This window comes from Tachypleus tridentatus, chromosome 13 (assembly GCF_004210375.1).
Source record: "Tachypleus tridentatus isolate NWPU-2018 chromosome 13, ASM421037v1, whole genome shotgun sequence".
NCBI lineage: Eukaryota > Metazoa > Arthropoda > Merostomata > Xiphosura > Limulidae > Tachypleus > Tachypleus tridentatus.
The window spans coordinates 26,351,560-26,374,783 of NC_134837.1; the positions used below are offsets into that span (position 1 = coordinate 26,351,560).

General features: G+C 33.1%; 1 protein-coding gene across 2 annotated transcripts in view; it reads right to left on the reverse strand.

Moving 5' to 3' along the window:
• The window catches only part of Vps45 (vacuolar protein sorting 45), a 53,568-nt gene extending 36,428 nt beyond the window's left edge, over positions 1-17,140 (reverse strand). Inside the window, exons 1-5 of one of the 2 annotated variants that reach the window (XM_076481754.1) lie at positions 16,707-17,140; positions 13,517-13,712; positions 12,073-12,152; positions 4,490-4,558; positions 121-258 (exon numbers count right to left, since the gene is read on the reverse strand). In XM_076481754.1, the coding sequence (XP_076337869.1) occupies positions 121-258; positions 4,490-4,558; positions 12,073-12,152; positions 13,517-13,712; positions 16,707-16,799 (576 nt within the window). In that variant the 5' untranslated portion in view covers positions 16,800-17,140. Of the gene's footprint in view, positions 1-120; positions 259-4,489; positions 4,559-12,072; positions 12,153-13,516; positions 13,713-16,382; positions 16,599-16,706 lie in introns of those variants that run through there. The other variant, XM_076481755.1, reaches the window with a different exon arrangement.
• Positions 17,141-23,224: the final 6,084 nt, after the last annotated feature.

Here is a 23,224-nt window from a genome sequence, read left to right on the forward strand (position 1 = left end):
CATGTTGAGGCACAACAAAAATATATTAGAAAAAAAAACAAGTACTCAAGTGAAACTTGCTCGTAAATAGAAATTAAATTACGGTTACCTTCAATAACAAACACAACAACTCAAACTTACTCTCACGTTTTCAGCTAACCTCCTAGACAACTCTGATGATCCTTGGTATCGAATTACTGGGTTCTTCTTTAATGACAGTAGCACAGAGATTACAGCTTGAGTACTTCTTTGAAGATGAACTGGGTTCCAGCCCAACCCCTGCAACAAGGGATAAAAAATGAATCAGGAAATAAAAGAAACAAAAACTTATAAAGTAACAAAGATACATGAAACAATGAAGTATTTGAAAATTATGATGGCATTACACAGAAACCCTCTGAGAAACAAAAATCAAAGTTGTGCAAAACAAATAATATTGAAAAAATGTTCATTATGGGTCATTAAAACAATGATACATTAAAATGTTTATAAACTATGAAACTTAAACATCATCATTACATTGAATGAACCTTACTGATATTATAAACCACAAAGATAAGGAAAAAAGTGCATGTTTATCTACTTCCAAGGGCCATCAAGTTACAAATACACAAGATACTTAAAATCTTCCTGTGCTCATACAAATAAAAACCTATCATGGAGTAAAGATACAAAAAAACAATCAAACTTAGCAGCTTCTGTAACTGTTATCTAAATGCAAATAAACCAAATTTAAAAATTATAGTTTTAGTTTGCAAAAAAACAAAACTAAAGAAAATAAAATTTATTAAGAAAATATGTACATGATCCCAAAGGCTGCCAAAATACAAATAAATTAGAATATATAAATTTATGCATAGTTCACACAGTTATAATATTCATAACCCTAAAATATTAGCATTATTTACACTAAATAATATTGGAAGTAGCAGTATTTGTTAAAAGAGATTATAAATATTCTACAATATATGTACACACATTTATATCAACACAATAAAAAAGTGAAATGAACAATAAACCCCAAAACTTTTTGTACAAAGTAAACAAAATTTTCCTTTCAAAATACCTTTTATTTTTAAATACAAATTCCAAAATAATATTTATTGTTGAGTAAAATTTACTATTATGCATATCCATCAATCACACACACACATACAGATATGCTTGAAAGCAGTGTTTTTTTCCTCCAACTTATCTTTATTCACTGCAATAGTTATTTGGAATATACATTTTGGATTATTAGTGTTATTCTATTTAATGATGTTACTCTGAGTACATAAATTTAACTTTACACATAACCTGCTACCTTGAATATTCTTTTATTTCATTGCCTAAGACTTTGAGTTTTATTTATTTGAAGACATTCAAATAACATGTATTTTTAACTATTCAAAGTTACTAATGCCTTCTGCTGCTATCCCTAATTTTGAGCATCCAATGAGAAAGAAGGCAGCAGTCAACAGCATTCTCCCACCCATTATCAATGTTAAGGGATTGACTGTCACTCTAATAATGTACCAACAACTTAAATGTTCCAGATCTAAAATTTAGAGTTCTACCACAGGGTTAACCCACAGCCTTGTAAATAATTATTGTTTCAGTTGAACAGTACATGAAAGTGTTTTATTTACTTCTATAATTCAGATGTTTTAAATAATTAATACATTGATAAATTCCATCTTTGGGTTTAATGTCAACTATCAGATTAAGATTGATTCTCAATAAAAAAAAAACTGGTAGAAAATAATAAAAAACAGGAATGGCACACATTCCAAAATTCTTTAAGGTTAATATGTGTGAGAAACTTAGACTATAACAAGTGTGAACTAAGATGTTTAAAAATGAATAGGGATGAAAGTTGGTTGCATTCATACACTTTCAATCTACATGCCAATGTATTGAAAACCAATATGGAATGGCTAGCAGCTTACACAGCAACACCAAAATACTTTTCAATGAGCAACTAACACTCTTTTAAAAAATTCTGTTTTAACTAGTAAAAAGTGATTAAACATGCTTTTAAAAATCTTCTTAAGCTGAGAGTAAAGGTTCACTGTTCTTAGCCATTTTCAACTGATCAAACAATTGTATTGAAAAACATTTTCAAGGTGTTTCAAGGGTTGAGATAACACAAATTTGTTACTTTATGGATTAGTCTTATTGCCTGTGTTGCTTTCTTTAAAACAAACTGAGTCTTACACATTGTAATTAAAAATAACCTGCTGACAGTTCAAATGGTTTGTATACATATTACTAACACTAACAAAATGATTTTGTATGTAACAAAACTACTTTAACATTTTCATCAGCAAAATAGAAACAACTGTCCTTACAATGGAGAGAAAGCTAGATTCCTTTTATTGAAAAAAATACAACTTAAAGAAAGCAGGAGGAAACGTCCATTTTGGGAAGAGAAGAAAAGAGAAAACAAAGGCCGACAAAGCATGTTTCATCTGGTAAAATCTTGGGAAACTCCAAATTAGCATGTGAAGAAAATATATGGAAAAGGTGAAGCCAATTTTACACAATAGCTTATACATAAGTAAAAGTGTAAATAAAATGTTCCACAATAATGGCAGCTAGCAACTGAAAATATTCCAAAACAACCTCAGTAACTAAAAACCAGAGGAAAAAAAAACGAGATATATTCAACTGCCATGTTACCAGGTTAATAACTTACAGAACACAAGAAAACATTTCAATTAAAACAAGGAATGAATTATTTTGAAATTTATAAGATATAGCTTTGCAATTAGGTTATGAAATCACTGTGTAAATACCAAAATGAAACAGTTCTGAATACTGATTAAAACATACATAACTTAAGTACAGGGGATAAATTAGTGTTCATTACAAATAAGACCTCTGCAAAAATTACAAAACTATCATTTGCTATTAACCTACAGCATCAAACCTACATTGATATATCTCACTAGAAATACAAAAAGTTCTTTGGAAAAAGACAATAAATAGAATAAAAAATTGCAATGCACAAAGGAACTGAAATATTAGGTTGTCCAGAAATAAATGTCATTTTTGAACTGCAAAGTTTGGAAAACTATAAACCAATGTTGTAAAACATGCTTTAATCAAAGTAAGCAACATTTGCTTCAACACACTTTTGCCAACATGTAATGATGATGTTTATGCCCCTGCTGTAGAAATCATAGTTTTCACAGTCAATGAATTTCCTGAAAGCTTCTTCTGCAGCTGCCTGGTTTTGAAAGCATTTATTGTTCAAAAGGTTGTCAAAGTGCTTGAAAAAATGAAAATCTATAGGGGAAAGGTCTGGGGAACAAGTTGAATGAGACAGAGCCTCGATTCTCAATTCATCCAATTTTTAGAGCAACTTCCTTGACCAGTCTCATAATGCTAATTTCATTGATCTTCAGTCACCTCAAGCAGAACCCAATTATCCAACTTTCTCATCTCTCCAATCACACTCAAGTGGTTAGCAATGCTTCATTTGCTCATGCCTAGCTTTTCTGCAGGCTCATGTACTGTCTTGTACTGTCTTTCTCAACTGTTTCCCTTAATATGCCTTCAACTAAGGATTGTTTCCTTCCACAACCTTCGTGGTCTTCAAAACTTTCATCTCCATGTCAAAACCTTTGGAACCAATGCTGAACTGTACATTAAGTAACAGATCCATGGCTGAATGCCTGGTTGATGTTCTGTGTAGTTTTGGTAGCTTTCTGTCCAAGTTTGAAGTCATAGAGGAAAATCAGACGACAGTCCTTCGTCCATGCTGCCTTGGGAATTGTGAAACTTACTCTGAGTAGATTTGAAGCAGCAAACAATTGAGAAATCTTGTAAGTGACAAACATTGGACTAAACAATAAGTTACTCAATATTCAGCTTCTAAATGTCATCATGAGAATTCTGACATTTATCACTGGACAACCCAATACAAAAAATTTTTTTAAATAAATTACAAAGTGTAATAAACATATATCACAATGCTGTTACTCTTAAGTGAAATATGAGACCAATGAACTTTTAAAATAGTGTGAAATAATATTTTCAATCAAAGTGAAAAAAATTATATAATTCTTCTAAAAAAATACAAGTTTCCAAACTTCTTAATAACAAATATATTCATACTTCCTTTCTGGAAACAATGACAAAATTCAATTTTATTTTTACAAAATCTTTGGAACATTCATTTTTAAAGACATTATATAACAGTTTTTATGAAATTGTAATAAACACATAACAACCAAAGATAATTCACATTTAACATACTGATGAAAAACACTAAATTCTGAGTAACAGAATCACTAACAATTTGAACAACCTGAATCATTAAACGTAAACTAATAAAAAAAACGTTAAGTACATTTACATATTGACATCTTACTAAAATACTATATTTTATTTGAATTTCTCTTATTTTGAGCAGATAAACTTGTTTTTCTTATTTTGTTTGTTTTTACATACAATTATAGCTGCCATTAAAGGTCAAAATTATGATATTCAAACAAAAGTAAGGAAATAGAGCCATACTTACCTGATAGCAGCCAATACAGTTTACAGAGAATAAATGAGGACTAACAGCAATATAATCTGCATAAAATTCCTGAAAGTTTTAAAGTCATATTGTTAGAATCTTGATGCTTTCAACTGATTCAAAAGTTAATTTATGAAGAAACAGAAATTAGTTAATAATTATTCACCACATTTTTATTTTTTTTTTACTAAACACAAGGTCCAGCATGCCCAGATGGGTTTAGGCATTTGACTCATAATTTGAGAGTCGTGGGTTTGAATCCCTGTCGCACCAAACATGTTCGCCCTTTCAGCTGTGGGGCATTACAATGCGACAGTCAATCTGTCAATCTACTCGTTGGTAAAAAGAGTAGCTCAAGGGTTGGCAGTGGGTGATGATGACTAGCTGCCTTCCCTCTTGTCCAACACTGCTAAATTAGGGACAGCTAGCACAGATAGCCCTTGTGAAGCTTTGTGCAAATTTCAAAACAAACAGACAATACTCAACATATGTTGTAATGTAAGTTGTCAAAAGTGCCTTTTTTGCAACTGCTAACTGATTAGTTTTTTAATTCAGTCAGTGAGGTATTCACTTGAATTGCAAGCATCCTGGGTTCAAAATCTGCACACAGGAGATAACAAGGCACTTTTCAAAAACTTACACTACCACAACCATTTGGGGAATAAAAATGCATTTCAAATACTGCATGAAAAAGTATATGCCTTAAAGTAGTGATTTCCATACTAGAAATACCCAGTTGTTTTAAGCTCTGATAATTATATATTAAATAAATTTACCATTTGCACATGTTCATTCATTGTTAGTGCTTTTCCTGCCATCTTTCAACAAGGTAGGTTGCCTACCTACTGACATTGTATTTTTGTTGCCAAAATTTGAAGCAGCAGAAATGTCATATAACTACTATTCTCTTTTAATAACATACATACATCACATAAAACAATGTGAGAGTTGATAATTTCAAGTTTAACAAACTCCACAAAAAGTGATGAATAAATAACTATATATATATATTTAGAAAAGTTAAATATTAAAGACAAGAATACATAATAAGGAAAGATAGTGAAAATCTTATGTAATATATCCAAACATTAGATGAAATACAATTAAAAGTAAATTCATAAAAGAGAAAGCTAGAAAAACCTCACAGCCATAACATAAACATCCAACACCAGGGCACAAATCATCAGATGATCATTATGTAATGAGCTCTGATTTTTATAAGCATTGGCAGATGCAATATCTAAGTTGTGTTCTGGGTACATCACATATCCAGTTTAACCTCAACTTTGCTGGCCTCACATCATTAAGAGAATTAAAAAAAGTACAGATGTAGTTGCTCTATCCCACAACATCCTACATCTTTACCACCTTTCACAGGAAGAAATAATACAATACATTACATACATGGGGAAGACAGCAAAACTGCCTTTTTTTTTTACTGTCTCCCCTCCAATGATATAAGTATTCTATTATTTCTTCCTGTTTTTTATTTTATTTTATTTTTAACTTTTTTTTTCTTTTGAGCAGACAGTGAAAGCCAGAGAAAGGCTAGAGTACTCACATCTGCTTAAATTTTTTCTTTTCTTAATTATATGAGACTGGCAAAGTTGAGTTTAAACTCACCTCACTGGGTGTGCCCCCAATATAATTTGTGTCTTACTTCCACCAGTATTTCTAAAAACCAGGGGCAAATTACACAATTTCTCACTTTATGATTTGTGCTCTGGTGTTGGATGTTTTTATTCTGGCTGCAATTTTTTCTCATGAATTTACATTTAATCATATATGTATAAACACGCACGGACATCTAAAAACACATAAAGATGACACAATGTACTATACACATAACAGTATATGTTTTTTAAATTATGATACCACAAGTTTAATACTGTATTCCAAACTTCCTTTTGTATTCCTCACCATACAACTAAGTTGCTTGGTTGCCATTTGATCTTCTCTGTTTCTGTATAACTTACATATCAAAAACAATAGCCGTGAATGTTACATCTGCCTTTTTTTCAACTTCCAGGTGTTATTTCATTGCATTGGCTGCATGCTTAGGATAACTGTCTTACTGGAAAATAAATCCTTGCCTAACAGGCCTCGTCAGCAACCACGTGATATTAAATTTATCAACATGGGTCAAAGGCCATGTCTTCTTGCTTGTTGACTCATATTCAAAATTTTTTTCAACTACTACTTTACGAGCCCATATCAATAAGTTTGGTATTAAATCACAGATTATAATCCCATTTTAATTTAAAAATATATATTAAAGGAACACACCTAAATATCAATTTTGTAAGTTGCACAGTATATTGAATGTAGCACAGATTCTAATTACACATTTGTCCAAACACAAAGTATATACTTTCTTATGAATTAGAAACTCAAATTACTAATAATAGCAAGCTAGAATATAGAATAAAAACCTCCTATCTTTTCTATTTGTTGAAATATCACTCATGTACTGAATCAGTAGTCCTACTCACCTCTCTTCATTTTTAGAAACATTCCCTTACATACACTTATTTTCTATGACATATGAATAATATATTGAAAGTTCCTGTAGCAGCTTTTTCAGCCATTTTGTAATATTCTGACATCAACTCACTCTTTTGTAGCAAGGAGGAGGAAGGCTGAGTCTTTAGTCTACTCAAAGTTGCATTGTTTTTTCAGACCCAAATACAGCTTAGTTACTAAGCTTAATAAATTATAGTAGAATTCTATAGTATCAATACAGTAATTTATGATTTTTTGGTTACTTCAAATGTATATATATAAAACTTAAAATGAATAATTTGTTTCATATCATCCACACATGAAATGTTTCAAAGCTTAGCAACCTATTGCTAAAGGACAGTTTTATATTCATGAATACTGTAACACAAGTGTGCTGGATCATTAAAGCTTCTGTAATGCTAGCTGGACACAGCTAAAAAGGTTAATAACAAAAACTATATACATAAATTTATACTGTTACAAGATTTAAACTATTTAAACTAAACACTTGTGTTTTCATGTCATAATATGTAATCATTGTACTTCCTAATTCTTTATAGCAGTTACGAGGTCTGCCACATTGATCAACCTCATATATAATTAGGGCAGAGAAAATAACAAATAAAATATATAGTTTTACTGAAAAAAAATTGAATTGTATTTAGGAGGTTGTAAAAATTACACAAATGATATTTGAGATATTTGGGAAAAAGTACAGGTTTTAATCATAACAAGAGAATTGCTTCACACTCAAACTAATAATGAAATAGACCTGATATATTCACAAACAAATCTTTGGTAAAAATATTATTTTTGCATAACAAACACTTGTAATATTTATTAAAAATCTTCCAAATTTTGTGACTGTAATACTCTGCATTAATAGTTACATTACATACATTTAATGTGTACAAAAGTGTGGAGAAATTTATATATTTTATACTGACCACATTGAAAAATAGTTAATTTTGTGTATACTTCCAACACCACTATCTCAGATGAAGCCACTCTCATATTGTAATTAAGATAATGCTCTAGGAATGCCGTGCATTGAACATAATATTGTTTTTCACTTATCAAACTGCAACTAATTGTTGTTCATAGAGAATATTCTACTGAAGCTTTTTTCATCCTATTGATTTAGATATCTCTATTGAATAGTTGTTTATTTAACAGCTACACAACCATCAAGATCTTTCTGTTCTAATGTCTCTCTTACTGGCAATCCACTGAGTGAAAAATACAACAAACTGAAGCATCCTGAGACAAGAGCAGATCCAATGAAAAACTTGTGGAAGAAGCATCTATTCCGTGGAAAGAACTGATTAAACACTTAAATTCACAACCTGGAATGAGACAATCGAGGAGAACAATCTATGATTATGGCCCTAAAAGAGAAGATATGATGTCTGAAAATAAAGAGACTTAAAGTGAGTGCTCCCTTGCTTGGAAATGTAGAAGCCCACCATGGAATTGTCCATGTGAAGGTATTAACACCTTCCTGTAACAATTTGAGAGCTCAAGACACAGTTCATCAAACTGCTAGAAGCTCTAAAAGACTAATGTGGCAAGAAAATTTCTCTACTGTTCAGAGGCCTTTGAATTCCATATCGTCTATAAAAGCTCCATGCCCTCGGAAAGAAGCAGCCATAATAAAAGATGCATCTCGGGACATTAGGGCAGGAGAGGGAACCTAATTTTCATTGTCCCTCTACAATCACCAGGCAAGCTCAAGTACATTGAAATCCAATAGAATAATTGGACAATCCAGCACATCTCTGCAAATGTTTCAATGATCCTCTATGGACAACTGCAGGAAATACACATGGCCCTGACATAAAAGAATGGTTGATTTCAAGAAGCAGGTGATGGTATTAGAAAAATGACTTGTTCCATAGCCATGAAATGAAGGATGAACCCTCTACTAAAAACCTGTATGACCTACCAATCAGAGTTGAAGATTTCCCATACAGATCTCAACCATCTGAATTAAACCCCCACAAGACTGACTGTAGCATCGCTACTTATGCCAGTATTGGTGCTCCACACAAGTGTAGAATGCGGCAGAATCTCCCTTCTGTTCCGACAGAATGTGGAGTTGACAAAAGAGATCTGAAAACCTGAATGGGAGATGCAGTAAATCATCAAGTTTAGACTTAGAAAGGTGGGAGGCCAGTGTCTTAAAAAAAGAAGTGGAAATGGGTCACATCCACCAGAGATTCTACAGAACCTGGAATACTTGCAAAAATGAAATGTTTATGAAAAGGAGCTTCTCCAAGACTTCTAAGGGCCAAAGAATGAAGTTGCACGTTCTCAAAAAAGGCATTTCTATTCAAAATATTCCAGCAACAAACCAACCGAGAAGAAAGCAGAAGCTGATAATCTGACAAAAAACAGTAAAAGTCAATATGTGACTAATATTATCTAATAAATGAGCACAAGAACTGTAAAAGCCTCACACAACAGTTTCAAAGAAGATAGAAAATGCAAAACTGTTGTAAGGGACAGTCAAATATTGAAAATTGAGTGAGGTTAAAATGAAAAATCACCAAAGAGGAAGAAGATGATTCAGCCTCTGAGAATCTAACTATGGGCCTCCCTAGCAATGGAAGGACAAGGCATATTGATCCAAAAATGAGGCAGACAAAGCATGGTAGTAGACTCTCTTAATTGATCTGCAAATCTTTGAGCACGTACAGCAATGTCTGGCAAGGGTGGAAAGGCTAGAAAACCTGTCAAATGACTTTTACCTTACAAAGAAAGAAAAGATTCATAAGTCATATGAAAAATCTCAAGACATCACAAATAGTTGCAAAATAGTTGCAGGTGGTGGAATATCAATCTAAGGCTTGTGATTAGCTGTCTGAGCAAATGAAGAAGCCAAAATGATAGGGTCCAAGTTCTCACCAGTCAACCCAAATCCCTTGCAAGGTCAGCCTCTGAGCCTACAGGAGAAAAAACATCAGACTTCATGTAAGTCTCCACCTCTCTGCATATAAAGGATTGGATGTCCTCTACAAAAAAGAGGAACTCCCTGATGCTAGACTCTAAAGGTGTCAGAGCAGGAAAACTAGGAGACTTTGTATCAAAGATGTTTATGGGAGAACTTGTATCTAAAGTATCTCATAATTTATTGTATTGAAGTAAAAGAAAATACACAATAAACTCACAAATCAATCATGTGGATCAAAAAAATTGTCCAAAGCATAGGTATAACAAAAGTTATACAACATTTAAGAGAAACCTGCAGCAAGCACGTAAAACCATTGTTGTCACATTCATATAAAATAATAATGGGGAACTTGTATAGGGATTTGGTATAGAGGGCATATTGACATTGGTAGAGTCACAAGGTTTAACTTTCTATGGGCAATATTGTGGAGTAAAAAGGTTGGAACAAGTGAGATATGGTTTATATCAATGCTCTGAAAGGCAAAGAAAAGAAACATTCACCAGGATAAAGCTTAAGTGTGAAAGAAGGTAAAGGTGTTTTCAAACTTACTATTTGAATCTGTTTACATAAATTAGATGTAAATATACTCTTCAAAAAAAGAAACACAAAAGGGATATTTTTGTTATTTTAAAGAGAAATACATGTAATAACGTTACAAGCTCAGAGTATGTGATGTTACACGTGTTAGGCACTGATTGTTACACCAAAATGACAATAAAAGTTGTGCACTTTGAAAACGGAAGAAAACATCGGATTTTTCGCCAAAATGCATTCATGTCCAATAAATTTGTTTGAGAGATCTGCATGTTCTGCAAGTGCAACATGTGCAAAATTCCTATAAAAGTGATGGGTTCTTGGTTTCTATAGGTCAGTGTTAAGCCACCGACACGCAATACAGTTACGCCAAGACTGACTGAAGCACAACGCAACAACGCCATTGGTAGCTTTAAAGCAGGCGAATCTCGATCAGATGTTGCCAGAGCTGTGAATGTCCACCCAAGCACCATCACAAGGCTATGGAATCGTCACCAACAACATGGATCAACTCGTGACCATCCACGATCTGGCAGACCTCGTGTGACCACGCCCGCACAAGATCGTAACATCCGGTTACGTCACCTTCGGGATAGGACCACCACATCGATGTCTACTGCCTCAACCATACCAGGGCTGCGTAGGATTTCCGATCAGACCGTACACAACCGTCTACGAGATTCTTAGGCCCCATGTGCAACCCATCATGGTGAACGTCAATGACGTTTTTCAACATGACAACGCCCGTCCTCACACAGCCTGACTCACCACTGTCGTCTTGAGACACCACAACATCAACGTTCATCCCTGGCCCTCCAGATCACCAGATTTAAACCCCATCAAACATCTTTGGGACGAGTTGGACCGACGTCTGCTACGGAGACAACCTCAACCGCAGACTCTACCTCAGCTTGCAGCAGCTTTGCAGGCTGAGTGGACAGCCATTCCACAGGATGTGATTCGTCATCTCATCGCTTCCATGGGCAGGAGATGCCAATCAGTTATTGATGCTCACGGGGGGCATACTCATTATTGACGTTGAGTGACGTTAAACTTCAACTAGTGAACGTGGACTTCACCTTTGCAGACTTTGGATGTTCAGTAGTGAATGTGCAAAGTTTCACACATGTCATACAGAACTACCCGGAATAAACTTGTTAACAATTTGTCTCATATTTTGCCTTTTGCATTTCTTTTTTTGAAGAGTATATATCACAGAACCAAAAATACAAATTAAGATATTTCCTCAAGTACATAAAAAAATACTATTATGATTTTCATTTTATATATATTTATGACAAAGGTACAAAATATATCTGCCACCATTAATGATTTTAGTCTATCAACCAGAGAGAAGGCAGCCAGTCAGCAGTACCCTACCACCCACATTCCTAAGTAAGAGATTTACTCATTCTGATAATTCATCTACAACCTACATACAGGAAATATTTTGTGGTGTTGCAAAAAATCTCAAATTCAAACTCAGACTGCCAGTTCTGAAGTCCAAACCTCTACAATCAAGGCCAACCTCTGTCTTTAAGACATAATATTTGAGCAAATTCTAGAATATTCATAGAAATCCTTTAATACTTACTTGAACCTCTCTTACAACCTCCTGTTCATCAGATTCTGCTAACGTTTTTATGTCTGCTTTGCTGATCACATTACTAAAATCTGAATTAAAAAAATACATTTTTGTCAATACATATTTCTACGCACATCTCGTAGAATTTGGAGTGACATACATATATACACACACACACACACACACTATTAATGTTTGGGTGTTTTCATTAAGCTCATGCAATTCTTAAGTACATGTTACTTTTAGCACGTTTGCATGGCAAACTGTGACAAGTGTTACTGTAGCAAGTAACTTTTTTGAGGCTAGATCATAGCTAACCCTTTCTTGAGGCTTATTAAGTGTTACTGATAAATCATTCACTCAACATCAGTATTTATATTTAAAATTGTTCCTCTTAATATATTTTTCCTGAACAACAGATACACAAACTAAACGTAAAGCATGTGATTACAAATTATTTAATATTTTCTCATAAGAATACAATCAAACTGTTACAAAGTAATGAATAAAACTATCAGAAATTCCTTATGAAATATATAAGTAGTAAAGAAGAATGAAAAATAAGACAAAAGTTGACAGAATGTATTTTTCACCATAATGAGAAACATTTACATATGAATTCATCTTCAGTTAGCACACAGATTCATTCCTAATAGGTGAATATAGAAAAAATATACACATAACAAAGTCCTAAAGTACACTTAATATATTATTGAACATGGTGTTTGCCAAATTATGTTTACTTTTACAGTACCACACAGTGTGAGTTGTAGGTCAAAACATATTACCAATAAGTAATTCTTGTCAGTTATGAATCAGAGTAATTTACATATGTATTATAGGGTAAAATGATATTATTCTAAATATAAATATGACAATTACTTATTCTAATGTGATAATTATTTCAGTATGACTCTCCTCATTTGTTTATCATATTTTTTTTTGATAAATGTAAATTTTTTGGTAATTCAGATGGATGTATAGTAAGTGAACTAATCAATAATATCATTTCTGTGCCAGTCAAAAACTCAAATAGTACTTTATATTCATAGTATACGGTACCATGACTCAAAATTAATTATTTTAATTAATCTTCCAATATCCACGAAAAGGTATATTTTCTCAAACAGTAACCAAAGTTGTCCAACATCAAATCAATTTGTAGTAATTCATTAGTCATACAAATCTAATTTTCAGACTAAAGTCACACTACGAGTTCATTATAAGTTAAAAAGATAGAAACAGTGTTTTAGATTTTATATACAAAAGGTACCTGTATTAATAAAAAGAAAAACTACACGTGTGGCTCAGAATCCATCACTCATTCACAGCACAAAGTATACCTCATATTCATGTCACTGTATCTATAAATTATACCTTCAAGAAACAAAATATGATCAGAATTACCTTTTTTATTCCAAATAATATCATGTACTTAATATTAAATACTCACATATGAAATACTGGCCATATCGTGGATTCTTTAGCTCTTGTGTCAAAAGCTCAACATTTTCTTTCGTTGGACGTACAAAAGTTATACACTTGAGATGCTTCATTGGTTCCCTACTATTCATGTCCATTCTCTCAAACAGGTATACCTCCTTCTGAAGAATTTCTGATTGGGCAAAAACCATGCTCACAATGCTTGTCTGAAACACAAAATGAAAACTGCAAACAGTGGAAAACATTTTTTATACCTTCAGTACAGTATGCAAATATGTGTGCACTGAAACATATCACTAAGTAATCTTCTAAACAATAACTACATACATGAACCCATTACAATCTTCCATAGCTCAAAATGGTATCTCAGGTTTCTTGATAATGAAACAAACTTTCCGTTTTCAGTGTTAGTCATTAAGATGATTTTGAATTTTTAAAATATAATAATTTAAGTTAGTTTTTTTCAACATCATAGTATTGCCATTTTTTGTTATTCAAAACAGGTGTTGAAACAATGGACAACAATGAACAACAAACACACCACAACAAGTACAGAGGCATGTTATTTGTTACATTTTCACAGGTGTAAAATTAGCTAAAGAAAGCTGTGACATCATAAACACAAAAATGTTAAACCACAAACAAACTGTTAACAATAAATATATGTTTTAATAATCACAACATTTTCAGTTGAGATGCCTTTCCTCTAATGACTCTAAACTTTATTGGAATACAAGGTTTGATACCACAAAGATTATCAAACACTTTATTCAAAATTGGCATCATACAACATTGTTAAAGAACATTATACTTTGAACAATGGCAAATAGTTTTAAAGTTAGTAAAATAATAGTTTAAGTTCTAATTATATTTAAAATATTTGAAAAAATAAAATAATAATGCCTGTTTCTCAGAACAGTTGCTAGAGCTTTATAATTTGAACTCCTAATATTTAAAATAACAACAATGCTGTACAACAGTACTAGCACCACGAACATCATTATATGACAAAAGTTGTATTAATTTTGGCTTGTTTCTAATAAGCTAAAGAAGGAAACTATAAATTTCCACCCAAACTTTATTACATCTCTATTAAAAATACAAAACAAATGGGGTAGCATAGATAAAGTTCATGATATGTTATTTCTATAAGTGATAATGATGAATTAAAAGTTTTAAATAATTTGGAAGTTGATTATCCTGTTGAGCATTTAGTTTGTTTCTGAATTTTGCACAAAGCTACATGAGGGCTATCTGCGCTTAGTCGTCCCTAATTTAGCAGTGTAAGACTAGAGGGAAGTCAGCTAATCATCACCATCTACTGCTAACTCTTTGGCTACTATTTATCAACGAGTTGTGGGCTTGACTGTCACATTATAACACCCCCAAGTCTGAAAGGGCAAGCATGTTTGGTGTAACAGGGATTCAAACCTACGAACCTCAAATAACAAGTTGATGTCCTTAACCACCTGGCCATGCTGGGCCAGTTTAGCATTTAACATGCCAAATGTACCACAAAACCACACTTATATGTGGCAACTAACTATCAGTTAGTTAGATTTTGCACCTTTGTATTAAAGAAGCAAATTGTGGTCTTTATTATCTAAAGTACTACTCTACACAAGGCATTTTATTGTAAATTGTGTATTCCACTATAACATTCTTAAAATTCCATATTTACATATATACTTCAGCCAAAGACTTAAACCTATATGAAAGAGTCCAAATATAAAAAATACTAAAAAAAACACCAATATCAACAAGAAAGGGTTTGAATATTAAGAAACAAACCTCAAGAAGCTAAATTCTAGTTATATTTCAACACTACAAGTCATTTTTACCATTGGTTGCTTTGAAAGGAATGCAGATTTTGAAATAACATATTAAAACTTTTACACTGAAAAGTGAAACTGAATTGAGTTTTTCTTATATTTCAAAAAATACCCACATACTTTCAAAAGGTTGCTTGTATCATATCCCTTCTGCACACAAAATTATAAAAAAAATCACTCTAGCACATTTTTACACTTAAATACTAGTTTGAGATAACTTTATTTGAGAATAGAATAATACAGGTCTAATAATTATTATACAGAAAGAATACATAGGGTATAATTTGGGGAAATACAAAAGATCTGATTCAGAAATATTTTGTTGAAAATCTTTGGGTATCTTCTAAGCTTGAAATGGATGGGTAAATTTTATGCTATGATTAAATACCCATCAGTTAGAAACAGTCTTTCAAATACAAAATTTGAAGAGTAGTGAGCTACATACAACAAGAACAAAGACAAGAATGGTATTAATATAAATGAAAAATCTAAAATAATTTTATTATCATAAATTATATATGTTAAATAATACATCATATTTGAATTTTATGAATATTCACGATCATGAAATTACATACAGCTGAACATCTAATATTTCAAGGATTCTTCTCAGCAGCTTGTTGCAAATATACATGCAAAACAACACCAAACAAGAATTATGATCAATATTTATTCTTCTAGTGCAAAAGTTTTATTCAGATCTTTTCAGTGAGTTTAAAGACACATCAACCTCATAGTTTACTATTACTCATGTTATGCAACAGGTTATCATAGCTCACCAATATTCAAATTTTTAGACTGCTAAATGTTTAGTATTTAAGAGATTGTTCCTGGCTGCCAGGTGTGTCTAGCCATTGCATAAACTGTAAGTGGTTTTATTAATCTGAGAGGAATATTGTGATTTACACTACAGTTTACTCAGAACAGTAAGGCATACAGAACTTTTATTACTACCACTAATACTACTAGTTGGCCAAGTCTGTATAACTTAGTAACTATAAATAAAATTATTACACTATAACTGCACAAGATTGGATTACTTACTGTCTTTAGAGAAACACTTGTTATTAGCCCTACTATTAACATTTAAGTATCATTGCTGCATAAATTAAAAAATTAATATAGATTTAAAAATTAAAGAACTATTTATTGCTAATACTACTAATAACGTAATACACTATGATTTTTAGTGGTAGCAGTAGTAGCAATTACACAATTACAAAGTACAAACTATGTTTTTGTACAGTACTATTACGTTAATTACTATATTAACACTAGTAATAGCATTTTACTATATTATGATTCACTTATGACGTGATCTTTCAAGTTGAACGTCACTACGGTCATCTTACAATGAAGTCAACATACCGTTTCTTTGTCCATCAAAAGAACTTTCATTCCAGGACCACTTTCTTCAATCATTTTACTGATGTAGAGTTTTATTGTAGATACGACATTCATCTTAAATTATTTGGTGTGAGTAAAGCTAAAATTATGTGTCAATAACTTCCATATAAACTACAACGGCTTCTTAACCTTCCACAACTGTGTTTTTAACTACATATGCTACCTTCGTTAAATATCCTTCTTTGCCTAACGGCTTTATGAAGAGATTGCTTCTACGTTTACTATTGTGAGATTTGTTGTCCAGGCAATATTTTCGTTCAAATTACCGAACAAAATTAGCAATGTGGTATCACTACCTCAATAAGTAAAATAACGTAGTTTTCACAGATCGACCTGTCTAAAGTTATCGAGAAATTAAAATTGGGACACATCATTATATTTATTTTCTTAGGCAGTTTTATTACAAATAATAAATTGATGCCTCACACAGTATGTCATATAAAACAGCAACCACAGAAATTTCATAAGTATACCAACGAAAAGGATTAAATCAATCAAATAACATCCAGAACATAAATTGTTTTCAACAATAATAATGCTGATAAAGCAAAGAGGTATGATAAGACTCAGGTGTGTGAATGGTGTAACATGCATTGTTGTTTACAAGGTGAACTACAACACTGTAGTGAAATTGTAAAATGCTGGCCGAGGTACAAAAACATTGGACTACACATGTGCATATAGACAAAGACAGTAGAAACGATACTTCACAGTGTTCTTCAAATCTAGTCACTGGTTTCATTTTCAGCTCATTCTGTTGTAATAGTGGTGCCAGGGATGCACTGTTTCTTGTGTCAAAAGAAACAAAAAAGAAATTGCACTTGCATTATGATAGGCGTACGGGCCAAAATTCTCTTGGAAAAAAATATTTCAAAACAATAAAACCATCGCAGGCCTGTGTTATTAAAGCTATCCTCATATTAACAGGTAATAACAACCTTAAGACGTATGCTGACAGCACTGCATTTGTGAATGTTCTTTGTGATTTTGAATTCGTGTTTGGGTTTTTACTTTCGAAGGTGATATTGTTAAATACACAGGCATGTAATGGCTTTATTGTATTAAAAGTTTTAGACGTTCTACTGTAATTCCTGTATGATGAATTCGAATATGATATTTATTCTTTTTCATCAGTTAAAGATTTTTCACAAAACGCTGTTCACATAAGTGAACAATTTCCATTAAAATTGGTTACATTTTTATTCATGTGATACTCCCGACTGAAGGGGAAAATGCTGTTCTTTTAAATGGAAAATCCGTTATTAAAACCAAAAATACTTTGATGAAGTTTCAATTCGCAGGCCTGTCTAATTTTTAACATCTGTTCAGTGACGGCTTTCATTACCTCTGATTGGCATGACTATCTCGTTGCACTCAAGGATTTTAGAGTAAGAATTGTGGTGTTTTGAATTCGCTTCCAAGAAATTATAAAGGTTTTGGATATTTCCGAGCACGTTTATAAATGGCTTTATCTCACTCATAGTATCCTGCAGCGCGAGATTGAGAACATTACTGCAACAATGCACATATATTCCTTGCTACTCCTTTACGAATGCTACTCATGTCAGACAGACCATCAAACACTCGCCAACATTGTTTTCCAACAGCAGGCTAAATCCATTGATAACCGTTTTGACAAGTCCATATTATGCTTCACTCTCGATTGATGCCGTCGAGAATAATTCGAGGAATGTCTCTTTAGCTTCACCCTTCAAACTATTCAAACTCTCAGGCAGAGTGTCACTTATTCTATTTGGCTGAACTTTGAGATTTCATCCATGGTTATTCTGAACACTTTGCTCTTTAGCACATTGTGGATGATCTGTTGCACAGTACGATTTGATAAAATTCTAATTTCTCGTTCTGAGTAGATTGAGATGTCCATTGAGCATTTACCTCAAGTTGACTTTGTGATTTCTTCTTGAGTTACAGGAACCTTTTGCACCCAAAGTGCAATATTTCAGGACATTTCTTCCATTCATATCGTACATTTCTTTGCCTTTTTCTGTCTCTTTATTGCAATGCTTTTATTGCACAGTAAAGATCAGACACTAAATGATTATGCATGAATACTTACGATTGCAGAGAACCTGCTGTTTATGAGTTGCACTCAACTGATGCAACACAGAATTTTAACGTTTTGCATTGATCTACAAACTGATCAACTTTACCATTGCCTTCTTATGACTAACACTTCTTGAATGCTTTTTAAGTCTACAACCTTTTTGCCCGTGAATGAGCTATCCTTCATTAATTTCTTGCAGGGAACGTACACACAATGATATTTCCCTACGACAAAGCTAATCCAGTGGAATACTTTATACCACTGAGAATTGAAATTTCTATAAGACTTTTCTCTCTTGAACTTCTTTGGATTATACTCCTTTAGAACTGGTTACTTCTGTATTTTCGAGGAGGTGGTCAACGACTGGCTGGAAACAAATTCTTCTCTTGATTCCTGTGATTCAGCTTAGAAAAGTTCAAGACTTTCGTAATCATCATTAGAACTCGAAGCAGCACCGGACATTACAATAAACGAATAATTTACAATGTCATCCAACACATGAAAAATATCGGAGACGATCTGATCTGTGGTTGAGACTGATATAATACAAAGTCGATGTCAGTCTCAGACACAACAAGCTGTGATTCGTGGGCAGTATCTTTCAAAGAAAGTCTGAATCACTCAAACTTCTATCAGCATCGGTGATATCCTTTAACCCTGTTTCTGGATGAATCATCTTTTCTCATTGAACCATTTCTTCCGTTGGACAACGATGCGGTTGCTTCCAGATTTTAACGCTTATCACTCCCATTAAAGGAGCCAAGCTCGTCTTCAAGTTAACAAAGATTAAGATTAATTTGAAGATGACCTAGGAAGGTCAAAACGCTGTTCTCTGCCTTATTAGTAAAACTGTTAATACCCGTTCTGAGATATATTTTTATTTCAAGTGAGTTTCTCTTCATCATGAGTTGTGATTGATTTGCATCAATCGTTGCATTGAATCTGACTTTCTTGTATTTGTGAATTTTTTCTCATTGATTGTCTTCATAGTCTGTGTCAGTTTCCTCTTGCACTCTTTGCACATGACATATTGGCGTTAGCGTCGTTTACGCGACTTTTTTAGGATCAGAAAACGACGAAATTTGTGAAAAACCGTGAATCCCGATACCTGAAAGTTGAAAATGCAGCTGTTAGTATGCTGATAGTGAATTCGTGCAGGGTGATATTTTAAAGACTCATGGGCGATATTCATACTAATCATCAATATCCATATTGCTAATTATCACTAGACTGATTTTATGAATTTTACTAATTAATTAGTTACCTAATGATAATGACAGGCTTAAAACATAATTTCTGTGCAAAATATAAAACTTAACAGTTTTGAAAAAGGAATAAATTATAAGTTCAAGATCAAATATTTCTACCAGTTATATTATTAAGTTTAATTTTTCCATTTTGCTGTTACGTAAGTGTGCAAATGTTTTGTCCTCTGAAAACTGAAATGACTATTTTCTTATTTTGCCTTAATCTGAGGAAACAATTTCCTCCGATTTTGTTTTTGTCTGGGAATACTGTTGCCCTCACGTGGCCTGTACACCTATCCAAATTGTTAACTCTTCAAGAGAAATGAAAAATTATAGATATGGTTCGTTACTGTGGTAACAGTTCTAGTTACGTTTGTTCGTTTGTTGTTCTCTAGCTATAGTACTTACCTTACCTGCCAAGATATTGCTACAGTTTCGTATAGATGAACGACAGCAATGTATTTCACTGGGAAATGGATGATATATAGAAGTTACAATATTCACTAATTTGTACGAGAAACCAGTCACGTAGGTAGCACTTCTCATTAACTAAATTCAACATTTCTTACTAATACGAAGAATACATTTACACCAATTTTGCTTAATGTCTAAAGTAAATAAACCAAAAGAAAAACATTTTGTAAGAAGAAAGCAGTTGATCTATTTACAAGCCTGGTTTAAAGCAACATTCCAACAGCTATGCAAGCAAACACGCTGTTTTTCATCTTATTTTTGCATGTAAATTAATATTGTATTTCATTTTACACTAAAGTCTTCCGCTGGGTCATCGGTAAGTCTTCAGATTTGCAACGCTAAAATCAGGGGTTCGGTACCCCTCGGTGGCTTTGCTATAAGAAAATACACACATTTACACTAAATACCAAGCCTATTTATTTGCATGTTATAATTCATTTATTTCCCTACACTCGAATTTATTTTGTGATTATTCCGCATGAATCCTTATCATAAAGTAGATAAAGTAGATTTATCTAATACTAGCGTGAAAATCAGCTCCATATGTAAAAATCACAGTACTACTAGACATAATGGTTGGTGCTATGATGCAATAATGATATTAACTGAAACTAGTTGTATGGATAATGAAACTTAGGTTACATTGTGTTAACATGAAATATATAATGGTTTGTCAGTACATCTGACGTTGGGAAAAAATTGAATATTTTACATTTAATCTGGATATAAACCAAAGATAAAAAAGTAATAAGGTTATAAATAAAACATGTTGATATATTTGGCGTATCAGGTATTTAGTTGAGGAGAACAATATCATTCAGTGACATATAGAATTTAGAGATGTGTGCCTCATAAAACTTCCATCACACAATCTCTTTTGGACCACTAAGAATTTAGCCAGCACTGAGGCAAATTTGTTAACAAGTGGTAAAAGTATTCAACCTTTAGAAAATCTCTAGTTGTTTTTATTGTTAAAAGAAGTAAAGGGCATGCCAAGGTTCTGTGTGGATTTCAAGTGGGCAAAAAAAGCAACATACATACAGATGAATGCAGTGGAAGTTTCTCATCAGCTTAGCTCATTAGATGTTAAAAGCAGAACTAAAACTTCCCTTAGCACTTGATGGGTCTCATGTTTGTTTGTTTTGGAATTTCGCACAAAGCTACTCGAGGGCTATCTGTGCTAGCTGTCCCTAATTTAGCAGTGTAAGACTAGAGGGAAGGCAGCTAGCCATCACCACCCACCGCCAACTCTTGGGATACTCTTTTACCAACGAATAGTGGGATTGACCGTCACATTATAACGCCCCCACGGCTGGGAGGGCGAGCATGTTTGGCGCGACGCGGATGCGAACCCGCGACCCTCACATTACGAGTCGCACGCCTTAACGCGCTTGGCCATGCCGGGCCTGGGTCTTATGAAATTTTATCATGCTATCGTCCTGAGTAATGTGTCAATTACTTTTAAGTGGCTGATAGAAATTGTAGTATGTAGTTATCAATAGAAATGCTGTTTTATATCCATCATTTTCATGTTTGGTCACATCTTTCAGGCTGTAGTTGAAAACTAAAACATTTAAGATATTTCAATGTTTACGACTAGCAGATCTTAAACTGAAACAGAGAAAATATGTCTTTTCTGACATGAAATGTTCTATTTCATCCATGCTGCATACTAATGCCAATGAAAAGGAATACTGAGTCAAGTGCAAGATGATATTAGACATTTTATAGTATATACAAGCCAAATTCTAACATTTACTAAACACTATTCCTGTATTTAGGTCTGGCATGGCCTAGCGCGTTAAGGTGTGCGCTTCGTAATCTGAGGGTCGCGGGTTCGCGCCCAAGTCGCGCCAAACATGCTCGCCCTCCCAGCCGTGGGGGCGTTATAATGTTACGGTCAATCCCACTTTTCGTTGTTAAAAGAGTAGCCCAAGAGTTGGTGGTGGGTGGTGATGACTAACTGCCTTCCCACCTAGTCTTACACTACTAAATTAGGGACAACTCGGTGCAGTGGGCTAACAACCTACTCACTTAAATACCTGTTCATGAAACCGCAAGTGATTGCGGCCCTATGTTCCTTGATGGAATCGAGTGGTGAAAATGAATGACAAATGAAATTCCTATATTTGAAAACTGGCACTTTCGAGAGCTGCAATATTTATTATAAGGAAAATATAGAATTTAACTCCAAAATAGATCGTGCATTACACAAATGGCTCGTGAACGTTTTAAAGACACAGAATATGTCTGCATGTTGAAATACAGCATTATAAGAACACTAGTTCTCTGTACAATGCTAATTATGCTGATGGCATAGAAATTTATATGAACATTTTGTCGACGTGTGCGGGTTAATTCATTTATAAAGTGTCTAGATCGGAACTAAAATGCTTTTGTCAAAGATAAAGTATATATCATGATGATAAACCACAAAGATTGTGAGCATTTTCACTGCTGAATGGATAGAAAATATGATGGCATAAACGTTTGGCAAATATTAACCAAAGTACTCATTTCTAACTAGTTTGCTGTTTGCTATGTTGCAAGATGAAATAAAACAATTACAAATTGGTGAATGTAGCATGAAAGAATGGAATACCTGGCAACTGTCTGAATGATTTAAGGAATGGTAGAGAATGTTGTGCAATCATTACATTCTGTATAAATGCAGAGATTTATTTTGGTGCCAC